Source organism: Equus quagga, chromosome 1, assembly GCF_021613505.1.
Source record: "Equus quagga isolate Etosha38 chromosome 1, UCLA_HA_Equagga_1.0, whole genome shotgun sequence".
NCBI lineage: Eukaryota > Metazoa > Chordata > Mammalia > Perissodactyla > Equidae > Equus > Equus quagga.
In genome coordinates this window covers 82,969,756-82,996,408 of record NC_060267.1, presented here as the reverse complement: position 1 = coordinate 82,996,408, position 26,653 = coordinate 82,969,756, and the positions used below count along the sequence as shown (strand labels likewise).

At 54.3% G+C, this 26,653-nt stretch overlaps 1 protein-coding gene and 1 long non-coding RNA gene across 8 annotated transcripts in view; one reads left to right on the top strand and one right to left on the bottom strand.

The window, feature by feature from the left end:
- The window catches only part of DAB2IP (DAB2 interacting protein), a 194,479-nt gene extending 186,099 nt beyond the window's left edge, over positions 1–8,380 (bottom strand). Inside the window, exon 1 of the mRNA XM_046655211.1 lies at positions 8,219–8,380. Within this exon, the coding sequence (XP_046511167.1) occupies positions 8,219–8,258 (40 nt within the window). The 5' untranslated portion in view covers positions 8,259–8,380. The remainder of the gene's footprint in view (positions 1–8,218) is intronic.
- The window catches only part of LOC124236331 (uncharacterized), a 37,773-nt gene extending 17,444 nt beyond the window's left edge, over positions 1–20,329 (top strand). Inside the window, exons 5-8 of one of the 7 annotated variants that reach the window (XR_006887703.1) lie at positions 8,463–8,596; positions 8,781–8,939; positions 12,630–14,901; positions 19,506–20,329. This is a non-coding gene — a long non-coding RNA (uncharacterized LOC124236331). Of the gene's footprint in view, positions 1–8,462; positions 8,597–8,780; positions 8,948–12,629; positions 14,902–19,505 lie in introns of all 7 variants that reach the window. The other 6 variants (XR_006887695.1, XR_006887698.1, XR_006887701.1 and 3 more) reach the window with 6 other exon arrangements.
- The last annotated feature ends 6,324 nt before the right edge of the window (positions 20,330–26,653 follow it).

The window sequence follows — 26,653 nt, the reverse complement described above, 5'->3', positions numbered from 1 at the left end:
TTCCTGGCCACACGACTTTTTCTCTGTGTGTCGGTCCCTGTGGGGAGCAATGTGGAGTCTACAAGAGATGGAGGGATGCGGCCCCACCTTAAAGACTTCCAAGACATAGCCCAGGGCTAGAGGCGCTAAGGACCAAGAGGTCAAGGAGAGAACAGAGCAGCCTCAGCTGGGCTGGTGAGGGCTGGCTTCCTGGGGGAGGTGGCAGGACCTTGGCTGGGCAGCTGAGTGCAGGCTTCGAGAAGCCTAGGAAAGGGAGTGGTACTGAGGCAGCTGGGAGGCCCCCCGTGCTCCCGTCCTCCACTCTGGCATTGGGGTCTCTCCGGAGGTCACATCTGGAAGGACCATCACAGACTTCTCTACACAATCCCCTTGGATGGCCCTTCGGGCCCTTCCGACACAGCCAGCCCAGGACATCACTCCCCCTCCCATCCAAAATCTGCTCTTCCACCTGTGTCCCCCTCTCAGTGTGGACACCAATGCTCCTACCATGCAGAGGGTCAGGTCACCCCGACCTCCTCACCCCATTCTCCTCAGCCTCCAAGTTTGCTGTCTAGCTCACAGAGCAGGTCAAAACCTGGAGGTGGAGACAGGCAGGGCAGCAAATGGACGAAACTCATCAGTGTGCAGTAGCATAGCAGGAAGCCCGGGGGGCCGGGGAGCTCAAACCAGGAAGTCAGGGAAGGCTTCCTGGAGGAGGTGACTCTGGAGCTGGGACCTCAGGATGAGCAGGAGCAGCCAGGTTAGGGGGGTGGTGGGGAGAGCTAAGATGGAGGAGTGTTCCAGGCAGGGGGATCAGGAAATGCAAAGGTGAGGGAGGAGAGGGAGGATGGCCCATTCAAGGCGGATATTAATTCATGATGACGGAGTGCAGAGAAAGAAAGGATGTGGCTGGAGACACGGCCAGAGGCGTCATCCGGGGTCAGACGGGGGACTGCCTTGAGGCTGTGTTAATGAGTTGAGACTTCATCCTGCTGCAATGGGGCGCCCTGTGGAACTTTAAGATGCCTGTGAGTGGCCCTCTTTGGCTGCACGTGGAGGATGAATTTGGGGGACGAGTGGAGATGGGGAGCCCCAGGAGGCAGCAAGAAGTCCAAGGTGGGGCCTGGTCTGAGGTGGGGGCTGGGAGAGGGAAAGTCAAGGCAGATCTCAGGACCACGTAGGAGGCAGAACGGACCAGGGTGGTGCTGGTTCCTCCCCTCTCAGGCCCTGTCTTCACACCATGTAATGGGGGCTGGACGGGAGGACCAGGAAGACCCTCTCCCTTGTGCCTCCTCACACCTCGGGCCGTTTCCTGTTTGCTCCAGCCTCCCCGGGCTTCCCAAGGTGACCTCTTGGGAGGAATCCCAGCTGGGAGGGGCACAGCTTTAGCTTGGAAGGCCTGGGGTGGGGTCAGCAGCCCGGACACGTCCCCCCAGCAGGAGGCATGGGCTGGGCAGTGGCAACAAAGGGCTGGACTCGGAGCACGCAGCGGCCAGCCCAGGGAGACCAGCCAGTGAGAGGGTGCTGGGGACACCCTGGGCCTCACGGGAAGGGCCAGCGGCCTTCTAGGAATAGGGAGAGCCAGCGCTACGGTCCAGCAGCCTGGGTGCGAGTTAGGCCCCATCACTTGCAGGACTGAGTCTTGGGTTAGTGACCTCACCTCCTAGTGCCTCAGTTTCCTCATCTATAAAATGGGGATTTAACGTGTGCAGTGGGAAATACACCAGGTGGTCGGAAAGCTTAGAGGAACTGGTCCACACTGCTGAGTGACTGAACAAAGATCTGCACACCTGGCCCCAGGAGGGAGGGGCCAGCCCGAGGCAGTCACCATCCAGGACAATACCAGAAGGGATGATCTATCCACATCGTCCTCACCAGAGTGGGAGCCCTGTGAAGCAGCTACCACTGTCCCCACCCCTCTGATGAGGAGGTCACGGCTCAGAGAACCACGTGGCCAGGCCCATGGGAGGGCAGCAGGTGCCCCAGCCTGTGCATGGGGAGTGTAGTTCAGGAGGCCGCCCCCCAGAAGCCTGAGGAGAGGACGAGGGTGAAATACCTTTGCTTTCTGAACAACAGGAGCTCCCGATTGAGCCCCTCCCTCCTTCTCCCATCAGGAGCCCCTCTCCTTGGGGGACAGCAGCTCCTCTCTCCTGAGCTCTCTCCTGGCTCTGCCCGGCTGCCCTCTGCACCCCTCTCCCTGGACCTCACTCCCTGGCCTTCATGTGCAGCCAGCAGCTCAGGCCTGAGTGCGTACGGCATTTAAGCCCCTCCCATCCGTCCTCGCGGTTCTTCTTATTGACTATTCTTCCTGATTTAGCCTCTTCCCAGAGTCCCATGGGGCAAGAAGTGGGGCGCCACCACTCAGCCACCTGCCCAGCTGGGGAAGGTCAGAGGCCCAGGCGTGCCCGGCTAGCAGGACTGAGGCTGTCCTGGACCCAAGGAAGGTCTGTGGATCGGGGACCAGGATAGCCAGGGGGCAGCCTAGAGTGGCGGGCAGACACACAGGAGTCTGGGAGTCCCAGGTTTGAATCTCGAGTGCCCCCACTAGCTGGTGGCCTTGGGCCCTTCTAGGCCCCCACTGTCTCATCTGAGCAATGGGCTTAAGGAGTCAGTGGCTCCCTGTGGAACCCCTAGCACAGAGCCAGGGATGTAGCCAGAGCTCAGCACCCCACTCTGCCTCTCTGGCCTCAGTTCTTCACCTGTGAAAGGACCTCAGGTGGGAGTGTGGCTTCTCCTGTGTCTTCCATCCCCTGAGGCCCAGCCAGCTGGTGCAGGGCAGAGCCCTAGAGCAAGATGGAAGGACTCTGGATTTGGCATCCCTTCCCCACCCCAGTTGGGCATCATTATCTCAATTTCACAGATGGGGAAACTGAGGCTTGCTGAGGGTGCAGCTCTCTGCCCAGGGCCTGTTGAGTTAGCTAAGTGGCAGAGCCAGGAGGAGGCCCCAGGCTCTCGTCCCAGAGTTGCAGGGCAGGCTTGAACAGCACCCATCTCCCAGTGCTCCGTCCACACAGACAAGGCCTCAGAGAAGGGCCTAGTGGGCACTGGTTCAGAGCATGGACTCCAGGGTAGAATGAGCCTACATGACTCTCAGCTTGGCCATTCACTAGCTGTGTGACTTTGAGTGAGTCACTCAGCCTCTCTGAACTGTTTCCTTATCTCTAACATGAGAATACTAACACCAAGCTCACAGGTTGGTGGAAAGCGGAGGTGTGATGATGAATGTGAGGCACGTGACTGGGATCATAATAATCATAATATCAATCAATCAATCAATCAAATAATCATAATAATTTTATGATTATTTTCCATTTGTTACTAGCTGAGGCCAACCCGCTTGATGACATCTTCAGCTTTCCCCTCTCGCGAGAAGGGCCAGGGAGTGGTGACATCAGGCCCCCTGACAGCTCCCAGCCCAAAATAGCCCTCTCCTTAGATGAATCCCATCCCATTGCAGCTGCTTCTGTCCCCAACTGAGCTGACATTGCCTGTGGCCGTGGCTCCTGCCACGTCTTGCTCATCCCCTGAACTGCTCCGACAAACCCTCCGAGGAGGCAGAGTTTCCAGGGACAAATGGAGGGGCCTCCTGGTGGCAGCTTTGGCACAGTGGCGGCTCTCAGAGGCTGCAGCAAAATAAAGACCCAGGGCTGTGTCGCTGGAGCCACCCAGGTTCAAATCACTGACCTCACTGATGTGGTCTTCACTGTCACTTAATTCCCTGAGCCTCAGTTTCCCTATCTGGAAAATGGAGCTAACAGCAACCCACCAGGTTTGTTGTGAAGATTCAAGATGACAACGTACATAAAGGACCTTGTATGGACTGTCACCTGGAGGACTGCTCAGTACACCTGGAGAGCTTGGAAGGTGACAATATCACCTCCACCTGCCCCTCTACTACGCCGCTCCCCCCGCCCCCAACTGAGGCAGGTGTCCTTGCTGATTATCATTGGGAAGAAGCTGAAACTTCCGAGCTGTCTGTTCCGCCCCCAGGATTTTCAAAGCAACCAGCCCCTTCTGGAGCAGCCTTTATCCCAGCTGTCTGTCTGAGCCCCACTCTCTCCTCGATGAATCACAGGCTCCCCCCAGCAGGTGGCCAGCCTCACGAGGATTTACCTCATCCCTCCTCTGGGGACATCCAGGGAAGCAGGCAGGGCTGGGCTGAGTCTGCCCATTTGTCAGACCAAGAAGCTGATGCTAAGCAGGAGCGCGGACTTGGTCCAGGCCACCCGATGGCAAAGGGAGCTGGGAGGGAGGCCACAGGGAGGGAAGAGGGTGCCAAGTGCTGAGTCGGATTCAGAATCTCAGATGGTCGGAGCTGGAACATTCTGGGCCATGGAGTGCAGCACCCTCAACTGACAGCTAAGAAAACAGGAGCCCAGAGAGGGGGAAGATGCCTGAGGGCACGGAGCGAGTTAAGGGCAGGATCCAGCTGGATTCATTCATTCATTCATTCATTCTACCATCCATCCATCCAGTGAATGTGTGTTGAGCACCTTCTCAGGACCAGGCTGTGCAACATCCTGGGGATACGGTGGCAGACAAGACCCAGCCCCCACCCTTGAGGATCTCATGGTCCTAGGTGGGAGTCAGACCAGAAACCAGGCAAGAAAAACACGCCCTGGTTGGGGGAGCCCTGAGAGCTGCTGCAGCGCATGGAAGGGAGGCGACATCTGCAAAGCGGGGGATGGCAGAGCCCTGTGAGGACCCCAGGAGAGAATGTTCTCCAGAGTGAGGCTTGCCCCCTAATCTGGCCCACTGTCAGGCCTCCCGGCCATGGGGAGGATGGGAAGGAGGTGCTTCTCTGAGCTGGACTTTTCACACAGCTCTGAGGGGCCCGTGCCACAGGACATCAGTCAGATCTGATCTGACCCTTGCCCCAGTTTACACATGGGGAAACTGAGGCCCATCCACCAAGGGCTCTGCTGGGGTTAGTACACTGTCCCCAAGCTCCCTTCTTCTCCTTGCCTTCCTGCCTCTGCTTGTGGCATAAAAGAAACCACTGCCCCTGCATAAGCCACTCCCTCCCACTGTGGTCTGAGCCCTCACTGGCCTCACTTAGGGGTCTCTCCAGGACCACCTGATGGGGCTCGGCTCGGCCCTGTCTGCTAAGACGCCCTGAATGTGGCTCAGGCCTCCAGAACATTAGTGTCAGCGGCTGGGGATGTGGCCAAGCTCCTTTCAGCCCGTGGGCACCTGGTGAATGGAATCAGGGCTCAGGATATCCACCAGATGGAAGAGAGATGTCGCTCAGCCTGAAGCAGGGAGGGGAGGCCCAAGCCCCACCCCCAGCTCTGTCTCTCCCAGCTCTGTCCACACTGAGGCTCCTGAGCCCCCCGAGGAGCTCAGCTCGCCAACCCCTGACCAAAAGTATCACCCTCATTGGAAGTGTCAGAGAACCCTCTCAAGTTTCTCTAGCCCCCGTGCCTTTGCAGCTGCTGTTCCCTCTGCCTGGAATGCTCTTCCTCCCCTTTTTGCCAGGGCCAACTGAATTTGTTCACTCATTCATTCAACAAGTATTTGTTGGACACGTCCTACACTCCGGGCAGAGAGCTATGCTCTGGGGACAACAGCTGTCAGGGAGCTTAGAGATTGAGGGGATACAGAAGTTAAACACACACACTTACAATAACGTGTGGTGCAAATAGGAACAGGTCCTGTAAAGGAAAAGAGAGACTAAGAGAGTGGGATCTCATTTGACGGATTGGGGGAACATGGTCTAGGAAGGCTTCTCTGAGGAGGTGACTTTTTAGTTGAGATCAGGAGAAGGAGGAGGAGTTAGTTCAGTGAAGAGGAAGAGGAAGAGTGTTCCAGGCAAAGGAAACAGCATGTGCAAAGGCCCTGGGGTGATACCTAGTTGGGAGAGTGTGAGGAAGGTCAGATCACTATGGCTGGAGCCTAGAGAGTGAGGGGTGAGAGAGAAAGAGTCAGATCATGCAGGGTGGCAGAAGCAGCAGACTTTCATGAAGAGACCATGTGGGCAGCAGGGAGAGGGAGGGGGGAAGGAGAAGAAGTCAGAGAAAGAGACTGAGAACAGGTAGGAGAAAACCAGGAGAGTGGCCTATGCCAGAAGCCACATGAAGAAAGTGTTTCAAGAAGGAGTCATCGACTATCTTCAGTGGAGGAGTTGCCTCCTCCAGGAAGCCTTCCTGGACTCCACATGTTGGGGTAGAGGTTCCACACTGCCTTGGCCTCCCCCATCGGAGGGCTCATGTGTCTCCCAGACTAGCCTGGGAACATCACAAAGGTTTGACTTGTCTCTCCAACCCCAAAACTTAGTGCAGGACCTGGAAGTAGTATCTGTGAAATGAAGGAATGTAGACCCAGGGCCCAGAGAGGAAGTGACTCTGAGGCCACAGTTTTCCTTCACTGCCCTGGCCTGGGATGGCCCCTTCAGCTTCAGATCTCTGAAGCAGGCTGAAGCCAGACCCCTTCCGGTTGGACTTGGGGCTCCTCCCCTCCGTTCCTGCCTGACCCCTTCCCGAGGCCCCGTCTGACCCCTTGCCTCTTCCTCTTGGACCCTGGGCATCTCACTGCCCCACCAGCTTCCAGAAGATCAGCAACAGGTGAAGACCTCTTGTGCGTGGACCCACAATAGAGTGTAAGCAGCCCCAGTGTCCAGGGGCCCCAGGTTTGCTCTGCCCAGAGGCTGCCACTAGCAAACCAGAGGACAGCAGGTCGGGGCTGTGGGTTCCTGAGACCCCACTGGGTTCTAGGGGGGGCGATGGAGCTCCGGGGCTTTTGGAACCGTGCTTGGCCATGGGTTGGTCTCCCCAGACAAGGGTCTGTGCCCTCCGTGGGGGAGCATCCAGGCATCCTCATGCCAAGCTTCAGGTGAACACAGGCAGGCAGGCCTGTCACACACCCAGACTGTCTGCCCCCAGCCTCCCCCAAGGAGCTCATCTCTCTGAATCCGGTCTCATATCATTCGTCTGTCTCCCATTCCAGTCTGGGCGCTCTTCCAGGGCGGGAGCCTGTTTCTCTCTCTCCCTTCTTCCCTCCCTCCCTCTCTTTCTGTCTTTCCTGCCTCTATTCACTAAGCACAAACTATTCTTGAAGCTTGAGCTCTTCCTGCACCGCTGGTGAGGCTGCTGACACAGAGCCTGGCAAATGGGGGGCCGCTCAGCGTGTATCCACGGGCAGCGAGACTGCCCACGGAGGCCAGGTCCACGGACTGGGCCGTGCCAAGCTCCCCTGAGAATCGCAGCTCCAAAAGCGGCAGAGGGCCCTTCTCCCTGGGAAGAGCTGAGCTCCTGCAGGAGGAAGGATATCTGGCCTTGAATCTGTGCCCGGCCGCCAGGCCTGGCTGGGGTGGGGTGCAGGGTCCAGAGGGGGGAGAAGAACTCAGCTTTCTCAGCAGGGACCTGGTCCCCCCGAAGGCCGATCTAAGCTGGGGTGAGGCTGCTCCTGAACCGGGCCTCCTCTCGAAGGCCAACATGGCCCTCTCTGTACTGAGCCCTAAAACCTGCTGCCTCCACGCCCTGCCTCAGTCCCCCAGCCACGCTCCTGACCCTGCTTCCCTCCTTTGCCCGTTGCCCAGAGACAGCCAGAGTGTGCTGGGCATCCTAGCCGAAGGCGCAGCAGCCTGGCCAGGCTGTGTGGTCGGGGTCTTAGTGACCTGCACCCCTGGAGCCCCCAGCCTACAGAAACTGCCCCAGCCGAGCCATTCCGAGTCTTACAAATCCCTGCCCCGGGGCTCTTGGCAAGGGCTCTGTGCCAAACAACTTTTCCCCAACAGTCTGCCCAGGCCTCCCTGGGAGGCTGCGGCAGGGGCAGCTCCCCGGTGGCAGCCCCTGGGGCCCTGGCTTTAATTACAGGGTGCGTTCCTGTTGCCTGGTCCATCTGTATTTATCTACAGCATCTCGCTAATTAAATTCCCCACAGCACCCGGCAGGCCTGGGGACCGCGCGTGAGGCAGGCAGGCAGGGGGGCTGCAAACTTCCTTCCCTTCCTTCTTGGCCAAGAGCAAAGCAGAAGCAGCTGAAACTCTCTCTTCCTCCTCCCCGACCCCAGCAACGCCCAGAGGCCGGGGGGGCTGCCCAGAGGCTCTGCTGAGGACCCTTCAGCCCTGTGCCCTGTAACCCTGGGCACCCATGCCCACCCACGGGTCCCAAGACGAGACAGTGCCCAGCTGCCTGACCGCCTCCCCCATTCAACTCAGATTCCTGCAGCAAACAGAGAAAAGTCTGCCTGAGCAGCAGCTGGATCCCCAACTCTGCCACTTTACAGGCTCCCGTCTTACCGTAGGAGTCGTCCTGGTCCAGGAGAGAGTCGGGCTCCATGGCGTACGGGCCCCCAGCCCCTGGCCCCACCTGATTTATGAACTGAGGCTGTCTCCATGAGCGTCTGGGTTTCTCCTTTTGTATTCCATCTGGCGGCTTTTCCAACTAGATGACTGGGTATTCCGGCAAGCAGGCCCCTTTCCAGCCCTTGCCTTCATACAGTACATTTAAAGTAGCAGTAACCTCTTTTTCCTCCCCCCGCAGCCTGGCTGGAAACATTAGAAGGGACCGAGGCAGCGAGATGTCTAAAATAGGAAGACGCCGGGGACGGTTGGCCTGGCTGGCCGCGACGCTGGCTGTGGGGATCTGGCCGGCTGTGCAGACGGAAAAGCTAAGAGGTAAGGCTGAGTAGGGGCTTAGCATCTGGAAGCTGGCTCTGGGGCCCTGGGGTCTATGGGAAGGAGGGAGGCTGACCCACCCGTGGGAGGGGATGGGGGATCCGCTGTGCTCACCACCAGCGCCCAAACCCCAGGGGCTTCTCCCAGGCCCTGCTGGAACCTCCCACTCAAATCTGTTCTACAGACATTGCCTGCAATGTGGGAGATGCAGAAATTGACTCATCCATCCATTCAGTTAGTCACTAAATTTTTTTTGAGCATCTACTCGGCGCCAGACACAGTGCCAGGCACTGGATTTGCAGCAGGGAGCAAGGCGCAGCGTCTGGCCTCCCGGGACGCACAGGTAAACAAGTCAGCGCAATGCAGTGTGTGGGGCAAGGGCTGCAGGAGCATAAAGGAGGGATGCCTCACCTGGCTGGGGGAGAAGGTCAGGGAAGGCTTCCTGGAGGAATGGGCACCTAAGCTGGAGCCTAAAGGATGAGTAGGAGTTAGCCAGGAGAAGAAGGAGGGAGCGAGGGGGAAAGGTGTGCCAGGTGCAGGGAGTGGCCTGTGCAAAAGCCTTGAAATGAGAAGTCACTTGGGGTGTTCAGTGCCCCCAAAACAGTTCCAGGTGGTTGGAGCAGTGGATGAGGGGGAGGTGGTGCAGAGAGAGGAGAAGGAGGAGGGGAGCAGGGGACGGGCATGTAGGGCCTCACAGAAGATGGCCTCAGGCCTGAGGGTAGGCGCTGTGGGGCAGAAAGCTTACTCCTGCTGTAAGAGAGGGTAGGCGCTGGGGCAGGACAGGAGTGGGGAGGCTGTCAAGTCACCAGGGGAGAGGGAGAAGCGGCCTCTACAGGAACAGCCATAATAACACTGGGTACCACTCATTAAGCAGCCCCCAGGGCTGGGCTCTGTTCTGAGCCTTTGTCCAGGTTGTCCCATGCAACTCTCGGTGATCCCTCTGCTGGAAACTCCAGTTCCCTTATTTTACAGATTAGGACAATCAGCTTAAGAGGTGAAGTGACTTGTCCAAGGCTTATGAATAGCCTCCAGGGCAGGCCTAGACCCCAGAGAGGTCACAGCCTTGGTGCTGGGGGACAGGGGGAGGACAAAGATGCCGTCATTCAATCTACATTAGACCCAGAATACAGAATGGAACCCTAGGCTTGTGGGAGAAGGAATGTATCATTTGGACCAATCAGGGAAGACTGCCTGGATGAGGAGGCATGTGAACTGGGCAGAGAGAGAAGGATTTGGACAGGCTGAGCAGGAGAAGATAAGGCATTCCAGCCAGAGGGAATGGCCCAAGCAAAGGCATGGAGGCAGGAAGGTAACACGCAATAGGGAGCGAGAAGTGACTGGGAGAACGTCAGGGGAGATCTCGGGTTGGGGTGGAATGAGAAGGACCTGGGATGACAGCCTGGGAGGGCAGGCTTGGGCCAGGGGTGACAGGCAGCCTCTGAAGGCATTTGTTCCAGAGAATGGGCCGCTTTCCACTGGATGCCTGGGAATCCCGCGGGCGGCCCCTGCCCAGTCTTCTCTTTCATGCCCTGCACTTACAGCAGGAGAAAGCTTTCTGCCCCACAGCACTGCTGGGACGTTGGAAGCCAAGCCTCAGTGACCAGCTTTTTGGAGACATGGCTCTGGTGCTGAGGCAGAAGGGACATCAAGAGGAGGGAGATGGGAGATAGGGAGACAAGCCTGGAGGCAGGCAGGAAGCCCAGGCCAGGGGTGGCGGGGAGGGAAATACCCACCTGGGTCCCTCCCAGCCCCCCACTGCTGCCCAGCTGCTCCCAGAGCAGCCAGTGGCTGCTGACGTGGTTGGCCCGGGCTCGGGGAAGTTCCTTCTGTCACCCTTCACCCCTCCCTCCAACCCTGGATGACAGAGATCCCAGCTCCCAACCTCCCGCTGCCTTAATTACAGAGAGGCTGGGCCCTCCCCCCGCAGCTGCAGGCACCAGGCTCCCTGGCTCTCCCACTCAGGGGGCCCGGGGTGGGTGGGCTGGCACAGGCTGAGGCGGGGGAGGGAGTGGGGGGTCGGGCCCTCGGACCACCAGCCCATAGGTGATTTCAGGTTCAGTGCTGCCCCCAGCTTTTGGGGGTTCTGGGGGCCCATTTGCACATCTGTGGTCTCTTTCCAGCTAGCGTGTGGTAGTGAAGAGGACGTGGTTGAAGTCGACCACCTGGGTTCCTACCCAGACTACGACTTCCTGGCTGGGTGACAGAGCTGGTCCCTCCACCCCTGGGGTCTCATTGGTAGAAGGGGTTGCTCGCAGCCCTTCCTCACAGGGTGGTTGTGCCAATTAGACGGGATAAGGTGCAGCAAAGCCTTGGGGCCGGCCCAGCAGGCTGTGTCTTAAACCCTCCGTCAAGGGTAATGCTCATCCTGACCCGAACAGTTATCGTCTCTAAGCGAGCTAAGGGAGGTGGGAAGAGATGGGCCCATTTTACAGATGAGGAAGCTGCGGCTCGGAAAGAAGGGACTTGCCTTGAGGCTCTCACAGTGAGGCTCACGATGCCCCCCTCACCAGGCTGTGCCCCCAGAACCAGCTGAGAGTGGGCGGTGGGGCTTGATGGGAGGGGGACCTGGGCCCCAGTGTGGCTGTGCCTGCCTGTGGGAGCCAAGGCCTGGGGCTTCCTTCCCCAAGCCTCGCTTCTCACAGGTCAAGGTCAGAGCTGGATTAGCCGGGCAGCTCCCACCCTCCCCGCCCATCGCCTTCTTTTTATGAATTAGACGTGTTTAAGAGCAGCCAGAGCTCTGAGCCTCCAGGAATTCATTCACCATAAATCTGTCTTAAGCACTGGGCTCTGCTTCCTTCCCCTGGTGACACGACAGTGTAAACAGCCCGTCTCCTGTTTAGTGGCTGTGTGATGTTCCACCCTTCGGCTGTGCTGTACCTAATTTGAGCTGTTGCCCTGGACACCTAGGTTGTTGCCAGTTGTTCACGACCACAAGCAACACTGTGACATGCATCTCAAATACTCTGTACACATCTGTCTCATGACCTCCCAGGGTAAAAGCAAGGATGTGAAATCGCTCGGTCAGAAAGGGCCGGCATTTGTACATTCCCCACGAGGCAGTGACGGCCATTCAAGGCCCATCTCGTTCTTCAGCTCCTTTCGCAACAGTATGGAGCGCTGATTTTGTGCCCAGCCCTGTGCTGGCGGCTGGGATGACGCTGTCCTGCTCTGGTGGCATTTACATTCTACCTGGGGGCGGGCGCACACACCGGCGGAAGGAGAGGAGGGCCAGTCGGAGAGCAAAAGCCGGGCCACATGCAGAGCCTGAGAGGGCACTGCTGCTTGCGGTCAGGTGGTCAGGGGACACCCCTCCGAGGGGGTGACATCTGAACAGTGACCTGACTGGCAGGCTCTGGGGAGAGCAACCAGGAGTGGGCAGAGCTACCGAAAAAGCCTGAGGTGGGAGTGAGCTTGGTGAGCAGGGGGACAGAACGACGGCCAGTGCCACTGAGGCTGAGCAGACCGGCAGGAGAATAGTCGGAGAGAAGGGAAAGGCCACAGAGGCCACTTCATGGAGGGCCTTGTGGGCCAGGGGAGTGTGGGAGCCACTGCAGATTGAAGCAGGAGAGTGACAGGAAAGGCTGCTGTGTGCAGAGTGGCCCCAGGAGGGGCCAGAGCGGACTCAGGGAGGCCAGATAAGACACGGCTGGGGTCTGAGGCAAAAGATGCTGGGACTCCACCAGGGCGGTCTGGGGTGACTCTGAGCCTTTTGGCCTGAGTGACCAGTTGGTTTACAGAGCCATAGGAGGCCCGGGAGGGGAGAGTTTGAGGATGGGGATCTCGAGTTTAGTGGTGGGAAATTCAGACAGACACATGGAGATGTAGAGGGGTCCCTTCTGGCTGCAGGATGGGAGCTCAGAGGAGCGGTGGGGCCAGTGGGTCCAGATCTGGGAGCCGAAGCTCCCGACGCAGCCCAGCCCACCAGCCCACAGCACTGCCCTTTTCCCGCAGCAGCACAAACCCTCCCGTTCCACCCCGCTGGCCTCATTTTTTCTCGTTTTTCTTTGAACTGCCCCGCATACTCTCACTGCAGGGCCTGAACGCTTCCTCTCCATGGAATGAATTCCCCGGATCCTCACGCCTCTCCGTGTTCAAGTCTCTGGTCAAACGCCACCTCCTCGAAAGCCTTCCCTAGCCCCCCTTTCTAAGATATCATGCTCCCTGCCCTCCCGTCACTCTCTAGCCCCCCTGTCCCCAGCTTGAGCTTTCTTCCTGGCACTGCGGGTACCATTTGATTATACTATGTATTTATTTGCATATCATCCGCCAGCCCCTGCTCTCACTCAAGCTGCATGCTGTACCCCCAGCACCCAGAGCAGTGCCCAGCAGAAGGGAAATCTTTGTGGAAGGGCTAAGTGTTAGCTGTAATTGTTATTTGTTCCTCACCGTCTCCTGCCTTGATTTAACAGCACACGGTCCAGGAGCCCTCACTGAGTACCTGGTCATCTCGCATGGAGATGCTCCTGTCTGTGTCTCTCCCTGCATCTTAATGCATATCTGGTTGGACTGGGTCCTCCCTTCTAGTTAAGGGCTGGGACTCCAGGGTCAGAATGGGAGAAGGAGACCAAGGGGTCTTCTACTTGGGGGCGCCGTGCGGTGAGCCTGTATTCTCCGTGCACCTCACATCAACTTTCCAGAATAGGTTTTCTGAGTCCCACTTCACAGATGGAAACCCAAGAGGCTATACGGAGTCCCTGAGAAGTGACAGAGCTGGGATTTGAGACTGTGTCTTCCTGACTGGAGGGCCCTGCTGGCCCCCTTGTAGCACCCAGCGGTGCCTCCTCACCCAAAACGAAAAGAGTGTGTCTGGGTGGAGGTGGCAAGCAGGCTCAGAGGTGGGACAGGGCCAGCCTTTGGTCTGCTCCCAGGTAACCCTACATTACATCCTGGGCCGCTCCAAGCAACTGTCCTTTGCCGTCTCTTGTGTTTAAGGAGAGGGTCGGCTTTGCTTTCTTGTCTTGTTCAAAGGCCATGAAACCGAGGGGTGGCACCTTTTAGTAAGTTCTGAGCCAGCTGGCAGGGGACAAGGGCATGGTACAGGCTGCCTTCTCACCAGCTCCACCAGGGCGAGGAGAGGCTGGTTTCCTTCTTACGACAGCAGCTCCGTGCACGCTTCGGGGCCCTCGTGAGTCCCCGCGTGCTCTCAGGGAATCCTAACCACACCAGGACTCAGAGATGGGAAGTGCTCACAACCTCACACAGCCAGGAAGTGGCAGGAGCAAGGCCTGGATTCTGGGGCCCACGCACCCACTGCTGGGGCCGGATTAGAAATCTGAGTCCTCTGTGGCGCTGTTGGAAGGTTCGGTAACTTGCCCCGGTGGTCATGCAGCGGATTCCGAGGCCCAGACTCTCAACCACAATGTCCTGTGGGTGCCTCATGCCACACAAATGTGATCTGAATTATCATTAAAGAACCTCAGACCTTTCCGGGAAGAAGGCAAACCCTAAATGAACACCAGGAGTTAGGGGATTTCCAGGGCTGAGGGGACGGGGATGGTGGTCTGGGTCCTCAGAGTTCCCTGAAATCATCAATTTTGTGATGAACGTGGGGCTCCACTTGAGATGTCCTGGCTGCTGGGTCCTCCTGTTCCGAGAAGCCCTGGAGATGCTGGCACGCCCTGCCTTCCGGCAGTAGGGCTGGGACACGGGCTGGCCTGAAATGAGGGAGATCTTCAGCAGCTGGCAGGGATAGTGCTCTGTGACTCCTCCCTGAGCCCCCAGAGCCTGGCCTTGGTGGTACCCAAGTGCCTGTTCATCACCCCAAGAGAACCCCAGGCTCCGAGAGCCCCAGGTTGGAGGGTCATCCTGTGCACCCCCCTGACAGGGCAGGAGTCTCCTCCGTGGCATCCTTGATCCAAACTCTGCTTGCTTACCTCCAAAAATGGGGAAATCACTCCCTGTCTCGCAGTCAGTTCCCTCTGATTCCAAGTAAGATCTCCCCGTCAAAGGAGTCATCCTATGTCCTCCTGTTGCTGCCCCACACTGGTCCTAGCTTTTTTCTCCGTGGTCACACAGAGCCATTCGACCCTGGGGGAAGCCCCTGCGATCACCAGAACCCCCCGCCATGAGCTCAGCTCTCTGCACTCCACTTGACCCACCCCTCCTCCCCCATGCTTCTTGGCTAATTTCCAGGTTTTGTGGTGAGTCAGGAAAAACCAGAGAAGCCTGGAAGCGTTTTACCCACACGGCAATGACGGCAGTCCATGCAATTCAGCAAACTTTAGCCAGAGACGGTGCCAAGGGCTGGAGACACAGAAATGAATCAGAGTCCCTGCCCAAGAGGATCTTCTCCACCAGGACAGGAGGTCGGGGGTAGCGGGGGGCGGGTAGGGAGGTGTACCCATCGGCCAGCAGAGGGATAGCTGGGCGGAGTGATCACGCCCTCCTGTCACAGGCAGGGTTGGAAAAGAGCTTTTAGGACGGCAGGTTTTCCAGCAGGTAGACAAGGGGAGGTGGCAGAGAGAGAGAGCAGGCAGGACAGAAGGACCTGAGAAAGCAAACGCCAGGTAGTGGGGCCACAGAGGCAGCTGATTTGCTTGGTACAGAAGATACTACATATCAGGGATCAGCAAACTTTTCCTGTAAAGACAGTAAATATCCGAGGCTCTGCGAGCCACCCAGCCTCTGTTGTAACCACTCAATCTGCCGTTGTAGCTCAGAAGCGGTCATGGACGATACATAAATGAGTGAGCCTGGCTGTGTTCCAACAAAGCTTTGTTGACCCTGAAATTTGAATTTCATATGATTTTCTTGTGTCATGAAATAGTATTCTTCTTTCGATCATTTCCCAACCATTTAAAAATGTAAAAAGCACTCTTAGCCCACAGGCCGTGCAAAAACAGGTGACGTGCTGATCTGGCCAGCAGGCTGTTTCACCGACCCCCTCTGTAGGTGTGTTTGGGAAAACCAGGAGATTGTGCTTGAACGTTGGGTAGAAGAGCCCTAGTGTCAGGGCGAGGATTTGGGGGTTGTTTTGGTCAGAGGTTGGTAACAGACCCCACACCCGCTGCCCTGGGTGATGAACTTGCCCCTAACCCATCAACCCACCCACCACCTGCCCAACTACCGTCAAAGCATGGCCGGCCACCAAGAAGCAGGAAAACATGTGTTCAGATCAAGAGCTGAAACCTACAAAGGGACAATTTCTTTAAAATTGTGTGCAATTACATAGGAATACAAGCTTATTATTAAAAGAATAGTCAATAGGAAGTATATAGACTTTCCCTTCCAGTTCTCACTCTGTTCCCCCGGGGTGACCATGGTTAGGAAGTGGATGAGTGAGTCCAGCCCCCTTTCCAGTGTACATGCACATGGACACACAGACATACAGACACACACACAGAGCACATGGCTCATTCTAGATGATTGTTTTATGACATGCTTTTGTCACTTAACAAGTCAACCCCGAATCTTCCCATCTCAACACGTGGATCCATCCTCTTTGATTTTTGTATTGGCCACCAAGTGCTGTAAGGTGGGCTGTGGCACCATTCACCCAGTGGTCCTCTACTGAGGGACATCCAGACTGGTCCCTGTTGTATGTGAATACAAGCAGTGCTGCTGTGATCCTCACAGTGCACATGTCTATTTCTGTGCACTGGTGCTGGCATTTTTGTTGGAGAGATTCTCAGAAGCAGAAATGCTATGTCAAATGGCATGAGAACTTGAAATGTGGATCAAGGTGGCATATTGGAGCAATTTCTCATTGCAAATCATCTAGGGCCTGGGGAGGTCCCACAGGAGCCGGTAAGGATGTGGGCCCTCAGAATCTCAGGTGCTCTGAAATGACTCTGGGGCTCAGGTGTCTCCAGGTGGACAGACTTGCCTCCCTCTGCAGAATCGGGCCTGGGACGACACCTGCCCAGTCAACACCTTGATCCATCCTTTTCTCCATCCAATCATCCACCCATTTATCCATCTACCTACCCACCCATCCATCCACCCATCCATCCATCCATATACCCATCCATCCACCTACCCCTCCATCCATGCATCCATCCACCCAACCATCCACCCATCTACCCATTCACTCATTCAGTATTTAATGAGCACTGATGATGGCTTGAGTACTTGGGTGTTGGTCATGAATACAATCACATTCCTGCTTTTTAGTCTTCACTGTCTGGTGAAAGAGGGTCTCCTTCACCAGATGTGCCAGATACCGAGAATACACAGGGAACACAAGAGAACAAATCCCTGCCCTCTCAGATTTACATTCTAGTGGAAGAGACAGATAATAAACACATAAATAAATATGATATCTCAGGTGGTTACAAGGCCTGGTAAGGAAGACAAAGCAGAGTGAAGGGGCTGAGAAGTACTGGGAGTCGAGTTGTGTGCAGACTCGTCGGGGAGACCTCTGTGAGCAGAGATCTGAGAGCAGGGAGGGATGGAGCTGTGCAGATATTGGGGAGAATGTCAAAGGCAGAGGGAACAGCCAGTGCAAAGCTCTGAGGGGGAGATGTTCAGGGAACAGCCAAGGAGGCCAGCGTTGGGGTGATGGGAGAGCACATCAGCTCCTAGGGGTCTTATAGGCAGGGAAGGGCTCGGCTGTTACTCCGGGTAAGGAGGGGGCTCATGGAAGGTCTGGAGTGGAAGGAGGGTATGACCTGACTTACAGGCTGGCTGCTGGGTTGGGAATAGACGGCAGGGGACCAGGACTGAAGCAGGGAGACTGGTCAGGAGGCCACCGAACTTGACCCAACTAGAAATCTAGGACCAAGTGGTTGGGTGGCAGTGGGGAGAAGGGGGGGGACTCCGATGTATTTTGAAGGTAGCCACAGGCTTTCCTCATGGCTGGATGTGGGGTGACAAAAAGGAATGAAGAACCACACCAAGGATTTTGGCTCCATGAACCAGAAGAATGGGGGCTACAGAAGAGGAGTAGGTTGGAGGAAGGGAGTTTGAACCGAGAGCTTGATCTGTTAAGTTGGAGGTGTGCATTAGCCATCAAACAGAGAGGGGAGGAACAGGTTACAGCCTGGAGCCTGGAGTCACGGAACAGGTCCAGGCCAGACATAGAAACGTGGGAGTTGTCAGCATGCAGATGGCATTTAAAGCCATGTTCCTGGATGCTGGCACCAAAGGAGAGAGTAGATGGAGGAGAAAAGAGGTCTGGGGGCCCTGTTCTGGGGCGTGGCAACACTAGAGGGCAGGGAGATAAAAGAACCTGTCAAGAGACCCGAGAAGGTGCAGCTAGCGAGCAGGAAGAGGAGAACTCGAGAGCAGGGACCCGGGAGCCAAGAGAAGGGATTTTGGCAAGGGGGGCATGACCAGTGGTCAGGTGATGCTGAGCAGCCGAGTGAGCTGGGGACACAACACTGACCATCAGGTTTGGCAGCACAGCGCAACCTGGGCAGAGATGGGGGAAGCCCAGGAGACCATGGGAGCCCTAAGGAGGGGTACTGGACCAGGGACAGCTTCCTGGAGGGAGGGATGTCTCAGCAGGAGACTCTCCATTTGACGAAAAAGTTGAATTGTATCACATTAAGTTCAAGGAGAGTTTTGCTGAAATGAGGAATGTATGCACATTCACCAGGTAGAAAGGGGATGTCCAGACAGAGGGCTCAGCACAAAGGCCAGGAGGATAGAGCAGTTGCAGCTCGTTTGGGGAACTGAAAATAAGCCTGGCTATAATATGGGTGAGGGGTGGATGGGGATGGGGTGTTGGTCTCACAGGACCCTAGAGAGGTCAGTAAAGCAGATGGGGGGGCGGTCCTTGATTAGAGACCGGGCTTTGGTGATGGGTGAGTAGGTGGGAGAGGGAGGAAAAGGGGTGGTGGCTTGGGGGATGGGGAACCAGGAAAAGAAGCCATTTGGAGAAAGATGATGAATTCAGAGGAGTTTAGGGTGCTGAGGACATTCAGGAGGAGATGTCCAACATCAGTGGGGCACGTGGGCTGGACATCAGGGTCTGGAAGACAACCGCATGTGTAGGGAGGATGCTAGGCAGAGTGTCCTGGGTGAGTAGAGCTGAGCCCTGCATTTACCTCTGTCCTGGTGCCGCTTGAGGTCAGCCTGTGACCAGCTGCCCACTGTGTGCTGGGGAGGGGCCCTGGCAGCTACCAGCCATTGCTGTTGGTGTGCCCAGGCAGCAGGAGCCCAAGGGGAGCCCAGTGGATCCTCCGGACGAGGCGTTGTGACTGCGCCCTGTCCCTCCCATCTCTGTTCCACCCATAGCCCACAAAGCGCCTTTGCCACAGCCCTCGGGCACCCCCAAAGGAAGGGGCCCCCACCACGCGATGCATGCACACAAACACCGATTCACAGAACAGTGATTTATGGAGCACCCGCTAGGTACCCCACGATCCTGCCCGGGGAGCAGTGATGACCCAGGCAAGCAGGACCCTGACTTCATGGGGCCCACCAGCCAACGGGGAGGCAAACAATAAACATACAATTCAAGTCAGGTGTGGTATTAGAACAGGGAAGCCTGCGGGGGCCCTTAGGGGTCAAAGGGGCTTCCAGGAGGAGGCAACATTCAAACTATAGGTTTGAAGGATGAGTCAGAGTTAGCCAAGAAAAAAAGAAGTGGAAAAGTGTTTGAGTGAATGGGAACAACGTGGGCTCAGAGGTGAGAGAAAGCATGACAGGTGGGAGGGAATGAAAGGATTTAGTGTGATGGAATATGGGATACCCTGAGGTGGGGGTGGTTGGAGGGTGTGATGGTGGTAAAGAACCTCACTAATCAGGCTTAGGAACTCGGACCTTCTCCATGGGGAGCTATGGAGTGTCTTAAGCAGAGTGACTTGCTCAGATTCACATGTGGGAGAATTCAGAGACAGATCAGAAATACCCACTCTCAGCCCAGAGGGACCCAGGGTCATCTCATCCAAAGCAAGATCCCCCTCCACCCTATTGTAGCTCCCTTGACAATTGAAGTGGGTCAACGTGGTTTGCACTCTTCCAGGCACCTAGAACCCACTACCTCTGGAGACAGGCCCCCACGATGATTTAACAAGCCCCAGGAGGGCCCCGCAGCCATGCCCTGGAATCCAATCTTATCACTGGGAGACAAGAGGGCACTTAACTCAGCGTGGCGACGTGGGTTGGGCGGCACCACCGCGCGCATAATGGCCCTGGCAGCTTGTGCTGAAATGCTCCGGAGCCACCTTCCGGGGGCGATTGACTTGTTGCGTGCCCGCGCTCGGATGCCACCTGGTAAGGCTGTCGGCTGGACGCTGAAGAAATAAATCTGTTCCTGAAGATGCGCCGCCCCATCCCCACCGCGACAGCACCCACCCCCTCCCACCCCGCCACCCCGCCACCCCGCCACCCCTGCCAGGAGCGGCTGGGCCTGCCCCGCAGCGCCACCGCGTGGGAGAGGCGGGTCACGACAGCAGGAGGTCGGCCTCTCAACTTGAGCGCTAAGCGCAGGGCCGAGGGAAGCAACCCGCGTCGTAAGCCGCCTTTTCAGCTGCCACGCGCGCCAGGTCCTATTCCCATCACATTTTTAAAATTTATTTTTTCAAAGTGGAAATATATTTGCGGCTTGTTTGTAATTCTTTAAGTAATACATGCTTACGGAAAAAAATATGCAAACTCCATAGACTATATGTAGGCGGAAATAGACGGTTTCCTCCAGCATTCCGTTCCCCACCCCCACAGACAACCGCTGATTGCATTTTGGAAAAAGGCTTCCAAATTTTTTTTTTTCTACAGAAAAAATATATGCATATGTTTCTATTTGTCCCACCTGTTTTGTTTCTTTTTCTTTCTTATTTCATGTATATATACATATCTATGCCAATAAGGTCATATTATATGTGCCTCGTGATCCACCCTTTGCTTTGGTTTCTAAATATGTTTTTATTAACTATGGAGTAGAGTGAAAAGAATATTTAATATGTTTAAAGTATATGAATCAGGTCAAAGTGAACACTGTGTGCTCACCACCCAATTTAAGAAGCTTTTTATTACCTTTGAAATTTCTTTTACGTTTTACTGGGGTTTTTTTTCAGTTCAAAAATGTATTTATTTTTTTCTCCTTTCTCACCTTACTCTGGATTGATCTGGTATTTTTTATTAATCCATGTTATCCCTTTACTAGCGTGTTAGTTTTATATTCTTTTAATACTTACCCTAGAGATTATAATATGTATCCTTATGTTATTAAAATTTAATATAAATTACTACCCTTACCACTTGTGGGAAAATGCAGGAACATTAGGCTACTTAAAACTCCATTTATCCCCTCTATATGCTTTTGTCATCTGCTACCATCTGGCATTTTAATTCTTCATGTATTTCAAATGCCACGAGAGAATTTTATTATTGCTTTATACAGACAATATTTGTTTAGATTAACTACATATTTTCTCTCTCCATTGGCCTTCATTTCTTCCTACTTCTCCAATTTTCCATCTGGGATCTGTTTTCTGTGTCTGAAAATCATCTTTTACTACTTTGTTTGATGAGGGTGAGCTGTTGATGAATTATTAGTTTTTATTTGTCTGAAATATCTCTGTGTAACTTTCATTTTCGAAGATTATTTTTCGCTTGGTATGTAATTTCAGGCTGGCAAGAGAAAGCAAGAAATGAGAGAAAAGTACCAGAGGATAAGTGGGGGAAACCGAAAACAATAAAATGGGAGAGCTACAGCCAAATATATGGCAATTATATTAAATGTGAGCAGATTAAATACTCTAATTGAAAGACAAACATTAACACATTGGATAAAAAAATGAATAAGTCCAATCATATGCTGCTTACAAGAGAGACATGTCCCATATAAGGATGCAGAACTGAGGAGAGTAGAAGAACGGAAAAAGTTATACCTCGCAAATACTAACCCAAAGTAAACTGGTGTAGTTACATTAATATCAGCAAGAGTAGAGTTTAATGGAAAAAGCAATGCTAAAGATAAAGAGAGATAGTCACAGTGAAGAAAACGTTCAGTTTATCAAGCAGATACAATTCTAAATCTCCATGCAACTGATAACATAGCCTCAAGATGTATAAAGGAAAACTCAAGAGAACTAAAAGGAGAAAGAGACAGCCCACAATCCCTCTTTCAGTAATTGACAGCACAAGCAGATAAAAGATTGGTGAGAACTTCAAATATCTGCAGGACCACCACAGGAGTGACACTGCATTCTTTTTATGGCATCCTATTATGTGCCTCAGGATTTTTTGCTTGTCTCATTTCTGATAGCCTAACTAAAATGATGTCTGCTAGGTTTCCCCGCTGTAAAATTACTCTTTTCCCATTTGTAATTAACGAGTATTTTGTGGGGGAGTTACTTTGAAATATGTAAATATCCAACTCTTTATCAAACTTTCCATTTATTCATTTGTTTATTTATGTCAACATAGACTTGTGGATTCCTGTTGCATTCAGTGGGTTATATCAATATAGCCATAGGACCAATATCAGTGTATTACAATCAATATTCATTATGATGCCCAGATTTCTCTAGACTTGGCCAGTGGGCACTTCTTTTGATTTGTTCCCTTGTTCTTTGCACACTTCCTTACTTTTTGGCACAACATGACATTTCGGATTCATCTTATACTTTCCCTGCCTTGGAATCAGTCATTTCCCTAAGAAGCCTCGGAGAATGATATTTAGAAACCAAGATCTGGCCCTAGGTATGCCCACAGCTCTTGGAATGTCACTACTCTGAGGTCTTCTCAGTGGACAGAGATGGGAATATATATGTTTATACATGTGTATATTTACAAACATTCACACACATTTGCGTCTGTGTTTATTTCTACATCTGTGTATTTATAGATATTGACAATCGTGAACTCTAATTTCTATCCAACCACATGGTTCATTCTAATTTTCTCCCTTTCCATATTTGAAATTCCTTCCTCCAATGGTGAGAAATCTGGCTTTCATCATTTTTTAAATATCTTTACTCTTCTTTATGTTTTTGAACAATAGATAGCTATTGCTGCATAACAAATTACTCCAAAATTTTGTGGCTTCGAACAACAAAAAACATTTTTTATTCTGCAGTTTCTGTGGGTCAGGAATCTAGGAGCAACTTAGGCTGGAGGATTCTGGCTTGGGGTCTCTCATGAGTTTGCAATCAAGTGTCAGCCAGGCTGGGGCTGTAGGATTTGTTTCCAAGATGACTCACTCCCACCATAATCCCTCTTTCAGGAACAGATAGAACAAGCAAATAAACAATTAGCAAAACCTTCAAGTTGAGGAGGGCTCAGTTTAGTGCCATGGAGATCTCTCTATAGGGGCTGCTTGACTGTCCTCACAAAGGGACACAAGCATTCAGTCCATAGCAATGGGGTTTTAGGTTCCTCCTAAAACCTCCTAGACTTGTGTTCTCAGATCTTCTCCCTCAAGACTCCCAACCCTCTTCGTCCTCCTCAGTGGATCCAGAAGTGGGAGAGCCCATACACCCATGGACACCCTAAGGGCCTTGATGTGTTCATTTGCTTTTTTGCTCAACATCTGTCTCCCCACTAGATTATGAGCTCCTGGGCCTGGGTCTGTGTCCCTGAGGACTGGCATGGGGCCGGATGCACAGTTGATGCTCAGTAGATATGAATGGAAGGGCTGAATGAATGAATGCTCTGGCATTGGGGTGGAGGCCAGGCAAGGAGAATCTAGGACCTTGACCTTTCATAGACAGCACCCTCCCTCCCCACCCCAGCCCCAGGGGGAAAGAATCCAAACTGGATAGTTGTCTGCCTCTCTCTGAGCTTCAGTCACCTCCAAAGGAGGGAACCAGAACTTCCTCCCAAAGTTTTTGGGGGACAGCATGGGGCCAAGGGTGGGGAAGAGCAGGCAGGGTCTGGAGCAGACAGGGTAGGGTAGGTATGGGCCTGTGTGTGAGAGGACACTCCCTGGGGTTGGGTTCTCCCAGCCTGGGGGGCCCAGAGTGGGGGTGGAGGGTGGACTCTGGGAATTGGCAGCTAGGGGAGACTTGGCCCTGGCGTTGAAGGAGCCTGGGAAGCCGTCCTTGCAGAGTCTTTGGGGAGGAAAGCAGAGAGTTGCCATGGAAACCATTCCACAACAACCCACTCAACTGGAGTTCATGGAGGTTCCCTGAATAAAAATTCTCTCGTCATTTAGGATTTTGCCTCTTACCCACATCTGCACCTCTGAGGGGAGTGTGTGTGTGCACTTGTGTGATCACCTTGTGTGTCTGTGTGTGGCCCCTCTCACCTCACAATCAATAAGCCTGGCTCCCTTCTCCGGGCCTTTGCACATGCCATCTCATCTGCCTGGAACACCTTTGCCCTCTCCCTCCCTCACCTTTGCCTGGTGCTCCTTGCTCATTCATTAGAGTAGGCAAGGAGTCTTCTCCCCTGGGACGCCTTCCTTGACTCTCCCGTGTCTGGCCAGGGGCCTCTCTAGTGTTCCCACAACCTCCCCACCCCAGGCTTCCTTCTCCCCCAGCACTGGGCAGGTGGGGCTGTCTCTCTGGTTCTGTGACCATGAGTTTCTCAAATGCAGGACTGGCTCTTGTCCATCTCTATATCCCCTGCACCAGGCAGGGACCTGGCACAGAGAGAGGCCCAGAAAATGCTTGTTGAACGAATGCAGGAGTGAGTGAATGAACACATGAACACCCACTTGTGCTGAAGGGTTTGGAACCCCAGCGCGTCTTCCCTGCTCGACTCAAAAAAACAAACTGTTGTCAGAGCTGGTAGGTCTCTTAGATAAATTCAAGAACCAGCAGCATGAGCACCACCTGGGAGTTTATTAGAAATGCAGCTTCCCAGGCCCCATCTCAGATCCACTGAACCAGGATCTGCCTTCAAAAGGCTCCCAGGTGACTCCCATGCACATCAGAAGATGGGAAGCCCTGCTCTGGTGGACCCCACCTCCCATTTGAGACAAGGAAACGGAGGCCTGCAGAGGGGAGGGACTTTGCAAAGCAGTGGCAGGGCTGGGACTTCAAGCCAGGTGGCCTTGTCCCAGGTGCCAGGCACCTGCCCCGCCCCACTTGCAGCCCATGCGCCTTGCACGAACCACCTTTCCTGCTGCCTGGGCTTCCGATTCCAGACCTTTCCCTTTTCTCCTCCTGAGATCTTTGCAAGGAGCTCGCACTCCCCCTGGTGGGAGTAGGAAGGGATGGGCTGGCCTGAGTGGCCAAGGAGAAACTTGGCTCCTATCTAACATTAAGGAATGGAGAACTGGGGTTGCAGAGGGTGACGGGGCGGGGGGCAAGGAAGTGGGAGCGGGGAGCAAAGGGTCCGAGGGTGGGGGCAGGGCTGGGCTTTGGAGAGAGATGTCTGAGTTCATGTTGGTTTCACCTCATACTATGTGTGTGGTCTGCAGCCGTCTGACCACCTTCTCTGAGCCTCCATTTCCTCATCTGCAAAAATGAAGAGAGTAATAACGGTGCCCACCTCACGGGGCCTTGTGAGGATTCTGGGAGGATGCTGGGAAAGCTCTTCCACACCGGTCAGCAGGAGGCAGGAAGGCCACGCATATCTAGAACTCCCTTGAGCGTCTCCGTCGCTCCCTTGACTCCTGCAGCTCTGCCCCTCTCACCCTCCCACCCCTGCAAGAAGGCTCTGAGACCACCCAGCCCACATCTCCCTTCACAGGAGGGAAATGGGGACCAGTGAGCGGAGACTGTAGAAATACCCACTCCCAGGGGTCGTGGTTGAGGTGGGGGTGTGGGGGGAGTCGAGGCCCTGTCCCTGATGCCTGGATCCCAAAGGCTGAATTCCGGATAGGGAGTGACTTTGGGGGGCAGAAAGTCAGGAAAAACACATGCTCTGGAGTCACACCGACCAGGTTCAAATCTGGCTCAGCCACAGACCAGCTGGATGAACCCGGGCAAGTGAACCTGCAGCTCTGGGTCTCAGTTTCTCACCTGTGAACGTCCTTCCAGGACTGGTGTGAGGTTTCCATGAAATGAGGTTAAGCATCCAGCACCCAGGAGGCCCTGTGGTCACCGTAGTGACTAACACTGACCAACGGAGGCCAGAGGCTGAGGTGAGCCCGGAGGCCAGGGGAAGGGACCCTGTGGCACCATAGCAGCTGCCACTCCTGAGCTCAGCGTGGCGGGGCCTCTGAGTTCTTCCTGGGCAAGGCTGTGGTTTCAGAGTGAGAGAGAGTGTGTGGGCAAAGTCCAGCAACCAGGTTGGAGGATGGCCCAGGGGTAGGCGAGAGTGGAGTCTGCTTTCAAAGTGCAGGATTCTAGGGGCAGCCCGGTGGCACAGTGGTTAAGTTTGCCTGTTCCGCTTCGGTGGCCCAGGGTTCGCCGGTTCGAATCCCAAGCATGGACCTACGCACCACTTATCAAGCCATGCGGCGGCATGCTGCGGCAGGTGTCCCACATATAAAATAGAGGAAGATGGGCATAGATGTTAGGTCAGGGCCAGTCTTCCTCAGCAAAAAGAGGAGGATTGGCGGCAGATGTTAGCTGAGGGCTAAGCTTCCTCAAAAAAGTTAAATTAAAAAAAAAATTGTGGGCTTCTGAGGCTGGTGTCTGCCGGTCAGGTTGGCTCAGGTCAGTGGCTGCCAACCTGGCCTGGGTCTTAACCTGGAGCCATTCTGGTACCTGCCTCAGCCACAGGCTCTTCAAAGGGAACTCCCACCCTGGTGACCCCAGACCCCCTACAAAGGGTGAACCCTGGCTCCAATGACACCTTCTGTTAGTGACCTGGGCAGCTTGGCTTAAAAAGACGAACAGGACCAAACCGATCTTCCCCTCTGAGTTTTGGAACTGGGAAACGAAGAGAAGAGAGAATTTGCAGCAGGCCAGGTAACCACCTGTTGCAGCTTGCCCAGAACTTTCCTGATTTTAGCACTGAAACTCCTGCATCCCAGGAAACGGACACAGTTGGTCAACCCAGCAGTGGGAGCAAACGCTAAAAAAATGTGAGTAAAGGCTATGAATGCGGATGAGAACAACAGCTTACTGAGTGTCCACTGTGTGCCAGGCTCTGTGCTAAATTTTCTTTTTGTTAAGATCATATTTTTTTTTACTTAAAAAATTTTTTAAATTTACTATTTTAAACATTTTTAAGTGTACAGTTCAATGGTATTAAGTACACTCGTACTGTTGTGCAACGATCACCATTATCCACTTCCAGAACTTTCTCATCATCTCAGATAGAAACTCTGTA